A 15,204-nucleotide genomic window follows, 5' to 3' on the forward strand; every position below is an offset into this window, starting at 1 on the left:
GTTAAAACTGTTTTACAAAGGAATGGTCAACCAAACAAACACAAACATATAAATAATTTAAATAATAAAATCAATGTTAAAAAAACACTAATTCAAGAAAAATCTTGTGCAAAACCAGAAGTGAACCTTTGTGTTTCTGCTCTGGGTGGGTGGGTGAGAGGGAGGGAGGGGTGTTCGGGTTCGGACCAGACAGATGGAAACATTGAAATCACGGTCACAGGAATAAAACACGTCATCGTCCAAACAGGAATGTTCTAGCAGTGAGTCTGCCGCACAAACAGGCATTTGAGGGCAGGTGGGCGGGCAGGCGCACGGATGGCAGACACAGCAGAGTGAGCACGCGCTCTACGACCAGAACCGGGCTGGGTGGAGCCCAAACCCGGAGAGGTCAGAGTGAGTGATGGGCAGCCAGTGAGAAGGGGGAGGGGGGGGGTTGAGGTGGGGATTCACTACAGGAGCAATGCACCATCAACTCTTCCATAAGGGCTGAGAAAAGCCGGGCAAAAAGGCGAGAGGAGGGGGTAAAACCATTGAAACAAAATGCAGATTCCAACAACTCGATTCACACTGGAAACCACTGACTTAAGAACAAACCACAGTGCTGGTTACAGTAGATGCTAAGAGATTTCAGCTGTGGGCACAAAATGACGACAGTTACACACTTTTTAAAATTTTTGCTTGAGCACTTGTACAGAGCACTATCAATAGACCTGTGATTGCACCGCGGAACGAGAACAGGACATGCATAGCTTCCCTATGGACACACTCTAAGAGAAGAGATTCTTCAATAAAATTACAATAAATCTAGCTTTAAAATCAAGTATGATACCTTTTGCTTGTAACTTCGCTTTCAGCCTTTGGGAAAAAAAGATTTGCAGCTTCATATTTTCATTCTTGATATGATTTACATCAACAGTAAACCTGCGAACACTGCACACTCAGAAAGATGCCTGGAGCATGGCGATCTTTTGTCTAACTCTTCCCCCGTCAGTAAAACTATTAATGCCTAGCGAGTGTTACAAAAGCATTTTGTGTTTTTTCTCCCCGTCTCCATCTTTGGACGCTCAGAGGTGGAAGTAGCTGTTACAGGATGTCTACCAAGCTGCTGGGGATGTTGTAGCGGTCTGGGAGGACCCTCATCTTCAGGGTGCCGTCTGCTCCACAGGTGAAGATGCGGTTACCGGGTCGCGTCTCCACCTGCATGACACCGGCGCCAATGTTGCGGAAGATGGACTGTTTGGCGTGCTCGGTGCTGAAAGAGTGCATGAGGCCGTGTCCAGCTAACTTCCACACCTGAAAAGAGAGTGAGAAATGGAGGGAGCAGGTGTTCAGTTTTCTTTTCTACCTTTTTAAATCCTCCTTTAAACCTGGGACAGCAGGGGTCAAAAGCTAAATAAGATCAGATATCTTACTGGGGACAGATGTTAGAGAAACCATCTCTATCTTTTTGCTGCCACTATGGTGATTTTATAATGAAAGTTGACTTAATAACTTGGAGGAGATATAAGATGATGGGCTAATATATCTCATCTTATTCAGTATCACTTAACAACCGAATATGGCTAAAGCAGAAACACTGGAAAAACAGACTCCAGGGGTTAGTAAGTGTGATTCCAACTGCTTATATCAAATCCCTCTTCAGCAGTTCATCATATACCTGAATCTTAAACTGGAAAGACAAGTGTCTGAGAAAAATATTCAAACTTTGACTTGAGATTTTCAGAGCCAGAAATCAAGTACACCAGCTGGCCATGGGTCTGGTTGTAAAATTAGGTCAGAATTAAAGTTATATCATGTGCACCAGCTGGACTTTGAGATAATAACAAAAAGAAAAAACCCAAAGAAGCTACTTTAACAATTACCTAGTTACCTTTATTATGCAGTAACTAAGTGAATTTTTGACACCAGTTAGTAACTGTACTCAATGGGCGCATTTGTACTACACAATCCGTACAGTGCCGAAGCACATTTGACCCCCCAAAGTTCAGTTTTATTGACTGGTGTGAGTGGTCTGTACTGGGCTCGAGCACGGTGGACTTCACTGACCCTGGCAAAGATGGAAGAGGTTGGCTACTTCACAGTACGACTGCTCGTGCACAGGTACAAGCATGGATGCACAGCATGAATTTGGTGCACGATTTATATGACAGCTTCTCTTAAAAAGCATTTCAAACAATTGCAGGGTTCAAGTGTCTGATGGAAACGGTTCAAAATCAACCACAAAGTAAAGTTGCAGTCATGTTCTTTTTTCTCTCCATAGTGCTGAGACTACGCTGTATAAAAACAAAGCCCCATGTGTGTCACATTGCGCCGCTATGACTTATGCTCAAGAGGTAACCGTGCTTAGGCCTGCTTAGGACAGAGACAAGGTGATTCTAAGCTGGCAAGGGGACTGGACAGGGACAACAGGGCCTTGTGTGAACCCTCCCTACCACCAAACCACAGCTGCCCCCCAATAAAACTACTACAATGTTTTCAATACAGGAGACAACTGGGCTCATTAGGATTTAGACTTTGTCAAATGACTATTATTATTGATAGGTCCACATTTCTCCACAACAATTTTATTTGCACTACTTTTCTGATAACAAAAGGGGGTAGTAAATGTCAGAACAGCCAGTTTGATGTGTCGTCTCTGTCGAGACTGTGATGAAGTCGATGTGACTCCAGAGAGAGACGAGCCCCGTCACTGCTAGATTATCTGTAGGTTTGAGGAAGGATTTTCTGATTTTATCGAGCACCTTTGTACCAAGAATAACACATTAATCCTCTGAACACAATCACAGTGTGACAGTGAGAGAGAGTGTGTTTTGGCAGGTCTGTGAGTGAGTGAGTGATGGAGGGTGAGTCACCTTCATGTTGCCCTCTGCAGAGCCCGTGACGAAGAAGTCCTCGAAGGCATCCAGAGCGAGGGCTTTGATAGCTGAGTCATGGGCCTGGAAAGTGTGCAGCAGCTGCCTTTGGCGGATGTCAAACACACACACAAAGCCCTTCCTGCCTCCAGTGATCAGCAGCTGCTGTTTAGGAGCGTACTGCAGCACAGTGGCCCCGTTCTCATGGCAGGGGAATGCTGGGGGAGTGGAGGAGGAGAAATGAGAGATGAGATCAATAAAGAGACTTGATAGACAAGGAAAAAAATAGCCTTTTTGACGCATTTGGGATGTCTTACCATGAACCATGGTATTGCTGGGTGAAATCAGAGTGTCCCACAGGCAAACATTTCTGTCAAAAAAGAATAAAATCACAGAGAAGGATCAACCACAAATTCAAAGTGTGATTTGATGTGTTGTTAGCATGACTCCGACGCAGTGCTTATGACACATTAGCATAGCCCCATACGGGTCGGCGCTATTAAAACCCAACTGGTTAGATTTAGGCATTCAAATCCAACTGGTTAGGTTTAGGGTCAGCCTGTCAGCAAGCGGATAGAGCTGAAATTTCGTTGCGGGTAATATATGTCACGCCCCAGCGTAGAGGTCTGCCTGCTCGGGCAATATACGTCACGCCCCAGCGTAGAGGTCCATGGCTTGGGCAATGTACGTCACGCCCCAGCGGAGAGGTTTCGCCCCAGCGGAGAGGTCTCCAGCCAAACGCCCCAGTGTAGAGGTTTGCTTGAGGGCTGCAGCCAGATGCCTCTCAAATTATTTAGCAAAGAGTGTTTTTTCCATTGCGATACATTTTTGCTCTGACAACATGCTGCTGTAACATAATTCTCAAACTAGGATCAAGAAAAGGCATCAATCAGTGTGTTTACATGAGTACCCAAGTTTTTAATCAGATTTGAAAGTATTCAGATTTGAGTCTGGGCTGTGAACATCAAAGTCTGATTTCAGACATTGGGATAAGCCCTAAGCCAAATTTTGAGAAACCAAATTTTGCAACACTCTGGAAAATGCAGGAAAAAACACCTGAATGTATGACTCTATACGCCTAACCCTGTTGACATATCAGCAAGACAAACATGGAGGCAGCAACGAGAGGTTCTTACTTCTGAAGCGATGATGAGTTTGTGAATGCACTACTCAGTAGTCTGAGTTTTTAGATAATAAAAGAGATTGAGCTTAGCGTTAGTTCATGCAGATCACGGTGGTCATACGCCCAGCTGTGATCAGTTGAAGGCCAGTTGATCCTAATTATCGCCTCTCAGCTCCCACAGCCAATCACAGCTCGTTCTCTCAACAAAGCAGTCCATTTAAATATGACATCCTTCTCACTAATTCCTGCTTGCATCAATGCCAATGCAACAGGCTGCTGCTGGCAAAGCTTCACCTCCTCCACCCCAGCCTCCTCCTTTATACTACAAGCTTGTTGCACCCTCATCTTCAGATTCATGGTACTATGGATTGATTGCTTCTGAACTAGTTTTATCAAATTCAATACGCATTGTCATAAATGTATCTATCCATATGGGGGTTCTACCTGGAAAGTCAAAGCATGCTGCTTGACTAACCCAGAGAGCATCAATTGAGCAGAGCCTTCTCTGCCATTTAAAACTGTATTTCTATTTTACAATAAATGTTTGTTTGTTTGTTTATTTAGATCCCCATTAGCTTTTGCAAGGCAGCAGCTATTCTTCCTGGGGTCTTTTCAATTTCCATGAGTGACACAAACTACATACAGAAGAAAATACCTATAAGGACACACACTAATGGTTAAATGTATGATGAGAATGTTCATGACTGGAGTGAATATAATTGGAAGGTTACATAGGATTAAATATCCAACTAATTCAAATCTGTGTTGAACCGGCAGACAGCAGAGCTTAGGCTGCCTTCTCTACTCGAACAGATTCTGCAGCTGGGGACATAGACAAATCTTCATGCAGTGTGTGCAAATAAAATGAAGTAATAAGAAACTGGTATACTAGATTTATCATGTATGGAAGGCATATTAATTATCTGGCTTTTTCCATGTGCATATACACACCATACGACAAAAATGATTAAAAAACAGCAAAAAAGTTTTGAAAACCTTTACTGTCAGTGCACATTGTGCAACAATTTTTTTTTCTCACTATAAACAAGAAAATCAAAGAATAGCATAACAGTCTCATCTACATAGTGGCTTACAACGATAAAACACAAATACAAGGATTTTAGGGAGAAAAAAGTTAAAGAAAAATCTAGTGTATACAGTGCACTCTAAAGAGTTATTCAACTTCTTTATATTGTAATTCATGTTAAAGGGAAGGATACAAATCCCACATATGTGATATGGATATCAGTTGTTTTTAAAGTAGATTAAAGGCTGGAGAAAGATGCATTAGGTTGCAGATGTTAGGGCAGATGACTCTCTGCTCTGTGACCAGGATTTGTTGATCTGTGTTTGTAACACCTCTATCTTTGTCATTGTTCTTGTTAAATGTGCTGCCGCCTGTCTTGGCTGGCACACTCCTGTAAATGGTATTCTTAATTTCATTGCGTTTTTTTTCCTGGCTCAATTAATTTAAATGAATAAAATCCTACTGCACATAAAATGTTGAAAGAGATATTGCACAAGATGCTTTCTGCATAGCAGCAAAACATTTTTTCAAGTGAGAAATGGTTCTCTGTATCAAATGTAATGCAGCATTAATGCACATGCACATTAATATTGCAACACAGAATATTTCACTACATTAGCAGAAGCTTTTGCAAATTAAATACATGCATAATATTTCAAATAAATGTTTAACACCAAGGTCACAGTGTCAGATGTAAGGCTTATAACCTGAATACTCTATGTAGCTTTAATTCCTCCGTGCTGATTCTGACCTGTTATCGTTGGACTGTCCAGCCGTGGCGATGAGACTCGAGGATGTGATGAAGGCAAAATCGCCGCAGGTCTTTGTGTGGCACTGCCAGCTCTGTCAGCATAGGAAACACAAACAGCACATATTCAAATCAATGTTTGCTAGTTGTTGTCTGTTAATTGTGTCTTTATGAGGTATCGATGAGTGTGATGATGAGGTGACCTCACCAGGTAGGGTTTTGGGTTTGAGGATGTCTGGTTGACCTGCCAGAGACTGAGGAAGCCTTCTCCATCTGCAACTCCACACTACAGGAAGAGTGCAATCACAAGAATTAGAGCAAATAAACTAAACGGTGAAAGAAGAGTATGGAGAGTGTAACTGTGTGCATGTATGAACCTTATTGCCCTGGGAGTTAAAATAAAGCCGGGTGACTCTAGCGTTGCCTGCTTGTCTGAAGCAAATGAGCTGCTGAGGTCTGTTCCATTCAAACATTCTCACACTGCCGTCCTGAGCACCCGTCATGTCTGATAGAAAGAGGGGAATTATTAAAGGATGATGAAACTGAAAATGCAATCTTGTGATAGCTTCCTGTGCTCAAGTTTCAGTTTTAGACTTACAATACTGATATATGGGATGGGATGTCATCCTCTTCACATTGTTGAGGTTTCTCTTCATAATCTGAAAAACATAAAGACATTTGTTTACTCTGCTTTGAACAGCTTTCAGAAAATTACTAATTATCTTTTTTTAAATAAATGTTAATATAGTGCTGTTAAATTGGCTTGAATTAAATCAGAGGTTTGTCTTGTTTTAGTGAAAATAATCATCTGTTATGTAAACCTTATCTCTCTCCACTTTGCCAACAGAAACAACAAAACATGACCCTAAACAATATGTCATTCATATGCAAACGTTCACTCCTACACATCACTTCTTCTGCTTATCCCATCAGCGTTAACCTTTATGAAAAACTCACTGACTCAAGTCCTTTAACATTTAGAAACACTTGTTTGTTGTCACACTTGCTTTCATTTTTATTATTCCGTTGACTGTTTGACAATATGCTCTAGGAGTGTTTCTTTCCGCCGCAAATTAAGAAGCTATAGACTGAATAAGACAGAAATCTGGTTGGAGAAACAAAAATCCTTTGACAGCTGTTTCTACATTATAATATGTTGCTTCAAAAGCTTCAGAAAATGGCCACAATCTGCCAAGTTGGAGTTCTGTGAAACTACTAGGAGCTTGTGGATGATACGGAAAATAAACAAAACAAGAGACAAATAAAGTTATGATCAGAAGAAATTCTATCAGGGAAGTTTCAGTTTTCTTTCATCCATTTGGACCTGATGCAATGTCTGCAGGTTTTGGATAATCTCATTGTTTGTAAGACATGACTGCAGAACAGCAATGTGTTTTGCTAAAATACACATGTTAAAGGCAGATGGGATAAAAAATATTTTGTATTAGACTTTTCAGCCTCCACTCTAAAGGTTAATGGATAAAAGGTTTTTAAAGATGGGCAGTGATACAAATAATGCTGACAACCTGATTGGAAAGTAATGGAGGCTGACAACATCAGTGTTTAAGATCAGTGTTTCTCAACTGCTCTAACCTTGGAAGCCACCACAGGTTCTCTACTGACAAGTCATGACCCAGATATATTTGTCAATCATTTGTATTTTTTAAACAAAAAAGATTTCTGTTTTGACCACGATAGAAATATCACAAAATTACTGACATCTTAGAAAGAATAAAATATCCTGCAAAGTATTATAAAAGATTTCTGAAGTTTCTGAGAAAATCCCAGATAAAATCCATAAAACTCAAAATTCTCCAATGTTTCCTTTGAAAATTCCTGAAATATTACTGGAGAAGACTGTTGAAAGTTTCTGGGAAAGTCCTGAAAGTTCCTTATTCCTTGTGAACTTTTCTTCGATTTAAAATCCAAGAGAGGAGTGCCAAAAGTTTCTGAGGAACTTGCCAAAAGAGAAAGAAAACCTCAAAAATTCTAGGAATACTCCTGAACTTTTTAAGAAAATTACCTTAAGTTTCCTTATAAAAAAGAATCATACAGAAAATCTCCTGTAAGTTTGGGTAAATTCATGATAGAAAATCTTCAATAATTTGGAGAAAAATTATTCAAAGCCATTTTACTTCCTTTCTTTTGTCAAAAGAAACAGAAGAAAATGGAAGCTCTGTTATCACTTTTGGGTCCTGACCCACCAGTTTCTGATGATGATATCAATGAAGCCCAGGGGCCACATCAGGCCCCCCCAACTTCCCTTCCAGCGTGCAGAGGATTATTACATTGAGAAAATTTGAGAAAGAAAAATACAGAATATCATTGTTGTTGTTTTTTTAAAGATATGTTTTTGGGCTTTTTGCCTTCATTCATAGAGGAGGACAGTGGATAGAGTTGGAACCGAACCACTAAGCCACCTGCACTTTGATGGAGACAGGGGGTTGGAGTTACGTACTATGGGGGGAGTTTGGGCTACAGAATGTAAATCTGATGGAAGGAAATGATTGTCTTATCACTAATAAGGAGCATGAATGAGATACAACAGCTTTAAGCAGCAGCTCCTGCTTCCTTATGTAGCAGTCTTTGACATACTAGCCAGTGCTTCCACGACAATGATAAACATGTTGTGTCTATCACTCGCAGCATTTTCATGGTGGCCATTATGAAAGGTTCTGTTACAACTAAAAATATGAATGATTTCTGTCTTTGAGGTTATGTATGCATCAACTAAAGTGTATTTATAATAAATGAGTTGTAGTTTTTAACCAATGCAGAAATTTAAGTATGAAAATTCCATATTGCTCCCCTTTAATTTTAGACATCAGAGCCCATCACAGACTTTAGAAAGGCCCCTGTGTCATCCAGTGAACTCGTAAAAACCCTTTGTCTTGTCTCACTCTGTGTATCACAATAAACATTTATCAACATGACTGGGACATGGAGAACCCTAAATGTGACGCAAATCTGTACCCTTGGCTATCCGGCTGTGAGAGCTGCTGCTATCAGTGTTTACATGCATATCTCTGTCATACAAACACACACCCTCTCTGTATCGGCCTCCATAGACTCAGCAGAACAGCTGTTTAGTCGACTGAGCTCAGTTTGGCTCGGCACTGATAAAAATTGAAAATACAAACTAGAAGCCTACAGAGGCCACAGACAGAAAGAGCAGAAATGAAATGTCTTTTTGATTCTCATTAGTTTGTTGTTGGTTTTTAAGATTTGCACCTGAATCTGAAAACTTAACTAATGTGCCCATTTTACACCACATGTTAATATGAAATAAAGTGACAGTACATGTTGGGTGCCATCTCCAAAACATAACTTAGATTCCCCCTGCTGGTTCTTTATAAGAATTGCATAGCCACTTCTGCCTGGCTGTGCTTGTGTTGTTCTGTGTCTTTGTAGTGCGTAGTCTCTTACCACACTGGCTCCCATGCTGGTCTGTCCTGTGCCAAGCCACGGCATGGACGCAGAGACAGGCATCTGTGGTGGTGCAAAGGGGACAGAGCTGGCCTGGGCGATGTTGGTCTGAGAAGAGCGATGGTCTAGGTCATCAGAGCTGGAAAACACAAGACAACATAGGTCAAGAAACCAAATCAAAACACAGAATGTTATTTAAATGGGTAAATCATAGGTCTCTAACTTTTACAGGGTTTCTGCAGAGTTCACCAAATGAAATTGAAGCTTTACAGTTCTATAATACCACTTAAAATATAATTAAACTCCTAAAATCATCCCAGCCAAAATATGAAAGCAAAATGGAAAATGGTAGATATCCATTAGACTTCCTCTTTATTTTTTATATGTCACACATGTATCGTGCATCTCCATTCATCTGTCCGTAGCTCCCCTGATCATGACAACTATTTATTACATTATGTGTTGATCTCAGTGTTCCCTGAGGACAATTTTGTCCTTTACATGCATTAGAGGTGTGTTTTTAAAGATACATTTTGGGGCTTTTTGTGCCTTTATTTGACAGTGAAAGACACAGAATAGAGTCCGAAACAGGGATGAAAGAGTGGGGGAAAGACATGCAGTAAAGAGGCCACAGGCCAGACCTGAACCTGGGTTACTTGCGTACATGGGGGATCAACCAAGCTATATCTGGACCCCAGTCATTAGGGGTGTTTTTAATGAAATATCTCCTCCTCCATCAGAAGATCTAGATTACACGAGTCAGATTAGACCAGCTTCCATATGGGGGGCATGACCGAAGTGAAAGACCATGGGGGTGAATTTTTAAAAGCATCAGGTCTTGTGCAGTGTGAAGGTGATTGCATTACTTGTAGTCCTGACATCACATATCTCAGCACTTTATACTGATTCATGGTTCATACAGGTATATAGCCAACTATTTTGATGAGAAAATATGTATTAAACATATGTCTTAGGGGGCTTTTACACCTAACCTGTTTGGTTCAATTGAAGAGAACCAAGTTCCTTTGCAGTGTTAGTTTGGTTGATTTGTGCCAGTGTGAAAGCAGACCACCGAACTCTGGTGTGGACCAAACAACCACTGAGGCTGCTTGAAGAGGTGGGCCTCTTTCTGAAAACACGGACTAAATTTGATGTCAAATGCAACAACACAACAGATTGGTCCTTGACTCAGACCAGATCAATCGAACTTAGGGTGTGAAAATGCCCTTATACATCTGATTCTATATTTGTATTTATACTCTCATGTGTGCGTGTTACAGGCATTAAAAACTATGTGTGAATGATACATTTTCTAGCTTAAGTTGTTTTTTGCTTCTCTATATAAGAGCATCAGAATTTATTTCAGTCCGTTCTGTATCCAGCTTAATACTCCTGGCTTTGAGTCAAATTGACACTTTTTTAAATTGGGATGATGAGTATCTGAGTCAATGAACCCTCAGAAGAGAAAGCTTTTGAGCTGACAGAAACTCTGCAAATGAGGAATCAAGTAAATCTAGACACTAGAGCCTCCAAATCGCATGCAAAGGTAACATTATTAAAAAAAGATGAGGACCAAATATTTCGCCACTGTATTTTAGACAGTGAGAAAAACAATGGCTACAACCTAATTTATAGGGTTGGTGACTGGGGGCCCACTGGTCAAGACACAGCAGGTAAGGGAAATGTTTGAAGAGGTGGACGTTCATGTTTTTAAAAACTGTTAATGAACTTTATATAACAAATTTATTTTCATGAAATGGAAAACCTTCAGAGGTTTTACATTTCATGTACCTGTGCTACCAAGGATGAAAAATAAAAATTTTAGTAAATGTTAAAATGATGCGTGGTTCTTCAGCACACCCTTAGAGTTTGGAAGTTGTTGTCAAACAATCCTTAGGTTTAAGAGCAGGGGTGTCCAAACGTTTTCCATTGAGGGCCAGATGGTGAAGAAGTTTAAGGATGGTGGGGCGACGTTGATAAAATTGACCTTAAGGTGTCTAAAGAAAGATATACTTTGGAAATCAGACCTTGAGACAGAACAGACAGAAGAGGAAATGACCTCTATTGGTGCTGCTGTAATCCATCAGGCTATTATAAATCCAGGTATTGATATGATTTTGCCTTTCAATATGTTTCCCATTCACGGTGTCATTTTAATTCAGTCACAAAAAAAACATCAATAAATTCCCCCTGTGGAAATGTCTGTTTACAGAATTAACATGGCAGCACCACCTAGTGCCTAAACTACATGTAATAAAGCCAATTTGGGCCATATTTAATTTAATTTTTTAGAATTTGCTGTGGGCCATTCAAAAATGGCCTTTGGGCTACATTTGGCCCCTGAATTTGGACACCCCTTTTTTTTAGACTGTATTTATCAAGGCTGCTTTAGGTATAAATGGATCAAGAGATAGCTGAAAGCTGCATATGATCTATAATGAAACTCACCTGCGTGACTCCTTATCAAAGTCCTCCCCTATCCAGGTGTAAGGCTGGACTGCCACCAAAGTGGACACATCCACTTCCTGCACATCATGAGTGGAGGCCAAAACTATCTCATTGGAGTTTGCCTGAAAGGTGGGTAGCAGGGTAGAAAAGGAGCAAGGGAAAAAGACAACATTAAAGGCTGATTCAGGGATGGTTCAGTAGAATTTCCTAGTAAAGCAGAGAAACTTGTTTACAAATTTAGAAGACCGTTCCTGGAAAGATTTATGCCTAAGTACCAAATCACATCCAGGAAATGTTCTAGTATATAATTATGAAATTACAGTCTTGAAAAGGAAAGTGCTTCCAGTAATTTTATCTCTCTCTCTCACACACACACTCTGAACTCGCCTTATTGATGGCAAATGCCATGATGATATCAGACTCCTTATGAATGATTTTAGCCTTCCCTCCTGGGTAACCAAGATCTGCCTCCACCTGGAAAAGCAGAGAAAAATGATACATGTGGAGTGAACATACATGCCCCCTAGGTCAATAAGTGAAATTCTAAATCGCTATTATTCAGAAGCCGGTTATTTTTGTTGCTTTGTTTGATTAAGTTGCTCCAAACATATTCCCACTGCATGTGAAAGTAGCAGCAAATTACAGCCACGTTTTCAAGGGGAGAGGGATAATCATAAACAATCACACAACTGGATACTGACAGTTTTGACTGTTGATTTGGGAATCCCTGGTGCAACACCCTGCATGATTAGCAAGCCTCATACAGCCCTGAAAGTGAGCATGCAGTTAGTAAGTCTACTGAATGTGCCAACTCTCTTAAGGGGAGGTTTTTTTTTGCAGTTGGGTCCAGCAGAATCAGTCCAGCTAGAGAGGAGAAAGGAGTGAGAAACACGAGGAGAGGTGTTATTGGCAGGGACTGGATGTGAGGTTATGTGAGTGACTGTTCCAGTGAGAAGGACGGATTGAACATTAGATCTAAGCCTTAGAGCCTTCAGAAGAATTTATGCCAGTAAAAATTGCCAGAGAATCACTATCAGGCCAAGCTGGAGCAGGCGATAAGAAGAGCTTCACCGTGTTGGGTGCTACTTTTAAAAAAAGTTGCAAACGGTGCAAATAGTGCACAAATTTTTTACAGAAGTTTGAAGCACTTGCTCCTTTAAGCTTGGCTTTGCAATGACTCCCTTTAGACAGACAGACAGACAGACAGAGCTGAGGCCTGAGCTGGTACAGTAAATAATACTACCTTTTTAGGACTGCTAGCTCCAGCTATGCAGTTTGGGCTTATATGGTCCAAATGGTTCTCTACAGACTACACAACACACACAAACGGGCAATAAAGACATACAACACATCAACACGAAACAACAAAAAACACATGCACAAACACAGAAAAATAAAACATGGAATGAAAAGAAAATGAAAAAGGTTGTCAGGCACTTTGACTCATAATGTAATAAATAATTGTCATGATCAGGGGAGCTACAGACAGATGAATGGAGATGCATGATACATGTGTGACAGCTAGAGTTTTCTTTAAAGTGTTCCTGTTAGAAAGGATTGACATTTATTTTGTAAAAACACAGAGCATACGGGATAATAATCCATGGGATTTTCTAATTTTGGACAGGCAGCTTCACAGTGCCATAATAATAACTATTTACAGACATCACAGAAGGCAGCGAACTGTCATGTACTCGATTAAAGATGTCAAAGGAGCCACAGCAATGATAAAGACGACAATAAAAACATCAGCTACACAGATTAATGCTCAGCTTCCAACTTAATGTCTTACAACAGAAACACAGACTATGTCAACAATGTTCTCAATTTTCAAGGATGATTTACACATTTAAAGACAATAAAATTCCACATGTAAGGCGCTTACCTAAAAATACATAAATAAGACCCAAATTACTTTGCTCCTCCATTTTCTTATTCAGACTTCCTGGAGTTCAGTAGAAAGATTTTCTCAGGCTGCTATTTTAGGCTTCTGCGGTCTTCTAACGTGACATTTTGACACTGCGTTTATTGGCTGCTTGACAGTTGTTTGATGACTATAACGAATCCCATCAATCCTCATCATTATGGCTGACATGTGGCCTACTTTAAGACACTTTTTCCAACATAGCTAAAATGTGTCTTCATCTGTCTATGTTTGGTGAAGCACAAGCAAGCAAGTCAAACTTTTTTTCACAGATGTCTTTTTGCTGTGCTAGAAATTCAATGTAATGCTATTCCAAAAATGCAATACCTAAGAGAATTTACCAGTACATTTCAGCTAAGAAAGTTAATATATTAGGGGAAGTAAACAAAAACGGGGAGAATGCAAACATTCTGATGTAAATATGAAATAAAGTGACTTGGGTGGTGAGGGAGTAATCATCACAGCTTATGAACAGTCAGCTTAACAAAAAAAAAAAAACCCAAACCAAAACAAACAAAAAAAAAAACATAGCATAAATGTTGGCGTGCATTTGGGCTGCTGACCTCGCTCTGCTTCCTCTTCTTAGTGAAGATGTAACGGATCAAAGTCTCCTGAAGAACTTCCTGTTTGACCAGGAAATGCCAGAGGCGTCGGGCTGGGAACGACTGGTGGTTCTTTGTCCTGAAAGAAAACAGAACTCTCATGAGTGCTTACTCAACAATGCAGTCTGCTAAAGAGAGAATTCTTATTTCTATATCATCTCTGATCTGCGAAGCAACTGAAGCTTTTTTTAATTTTGAAAATTCTATTTTTTCATGTGCTTTCTGTTTACATTTTGTTTTAAGGTGCACTGTCTACAGCTGTTGTTTCTGTGAGTGATTCATGAGACAAACTCTTATCCCCTTTGAATGGATAAGAAGCCATATTTAGACCAAAGGTTTGCAATGAGATGACTTGTGCTTTTGTCATCATGATAATGTGTAACATTGAACTGTACGAGGGTGCAATAAAGGTGATTATAGCCCTCAAAAGCCCTCAAAAGAAGTAGCACAATTTCATAGCACATACAGGTGTATCTCAAATTAGAATATCATGAAAAAGTTCATTTTTACCTGCCCCGATGAAATCAGCAGGGTGTTATGGAAACGGTTCCGTATATTTGTTTGTTTGTATGTGTACAAGATAACTCAAGAACAGAAAGTCAGATCTTCAACAAACTTTCAGGGAATATTGGGATGGTGACAGAGAAGAATCAGTTAGATTTTGGTGATGATCTGCGCACCCGTTCGGTTTTTCTCGGACTTCGAAATTTTGAACACCATAGTAACCAATGGGAGCGTGAGTTCCTCTGTGGCGCTGCTTAGGCGTGGGTCTGCCGCCTCAGACGGCCATTCTAGTTTTCCATGTGATTTATTTCAGAAAGTTAAATTTCCATATTTTCAAGATTCATCTCACACAAAGTGAAACACTTCAAGCCTTTTTTAAAAATCTTGACGATTACAACTTACAGCTCACAGAAATCAACTATCTCAAAATATAAGAACTGTGCAGAAATGTCCAGTTTCTTGTCAGTTATTTCTCTCACTCTGGTTCAGTACACACAACTGCAATCATGGGGAAGACTGCTGACTTTGCAAAGGTCCAGAAGACAATCAT

The 15,204-nt window shown here is 40.1% G+C and overlaps 1 protein-coding gene across 7 annotated transcripts in view; it reads right to left on the reverse strand.

The window, feature by feature from the left end:
• Window positions 1-1,080: 1,080 nt before the first annotated feature.
• The window catches only part of dmxl2 (Dmx-like 2), a 70,935-nt gene continuing 56,811 nt past the window's right edge, over window positions 1,081-15,204 (reverse strand). For 5 of the 7 annotated variants that reach the window (XM_041809873.1, XM_041810084.1, XM_041809796.1 and 2 more), the window contains 12 exons: window positions 14,112-14,229; window positions 12,868-12,933; window positions 12,012-12,098; window positions 11,625-11,746; window positions 9,177-9,315; window positions 6,349-6,409; window positions 6,128-6,255; window positions 5,959-6,036; window positions 5,754-5,845; window positions 3,170-3,222; window positions 2,853-3,070; window positions 1,081-1,293 (listed from right to left, as the gene is read on the reverse strand). In XM_041809873.1, coding sequence (XP_041665807.1) covers window positions 1,084-1,293; window positions 2,853-3,070; window positions 3,170-3,222; window positions 5,754-5,845; window positions 5,959-6,036; window positions 6,128-6,255; window positions 6,349-6,409; window positions 9,177-9,315; window positions 11,625-11,746; window positions 12,012-12,098; window positions 12,868-12,933; window positions 14,112-14,229 — 1,372 coding nt within the window. In that variant the 3' untranslated portion in view covers window positions 1,081-1,083. The other 2 variants (XM_041809952.1, XM_041810171.1) reach the window with 2 other exon arrangements.

Source organism: Cheilinus undulatus, linkage group 1, assembly GCF_018320785.1.
Source record: "Cheilinus undulatus linkage group 1, ASM1832078v1, whole genome shotgun sequence".
Taxonomy (NCBI): Eukaryota; Metazoa; Chordata; class Actinopteri; order Labriformes; family Labridae; genus Cheilinus; species Cheilinus undulatus.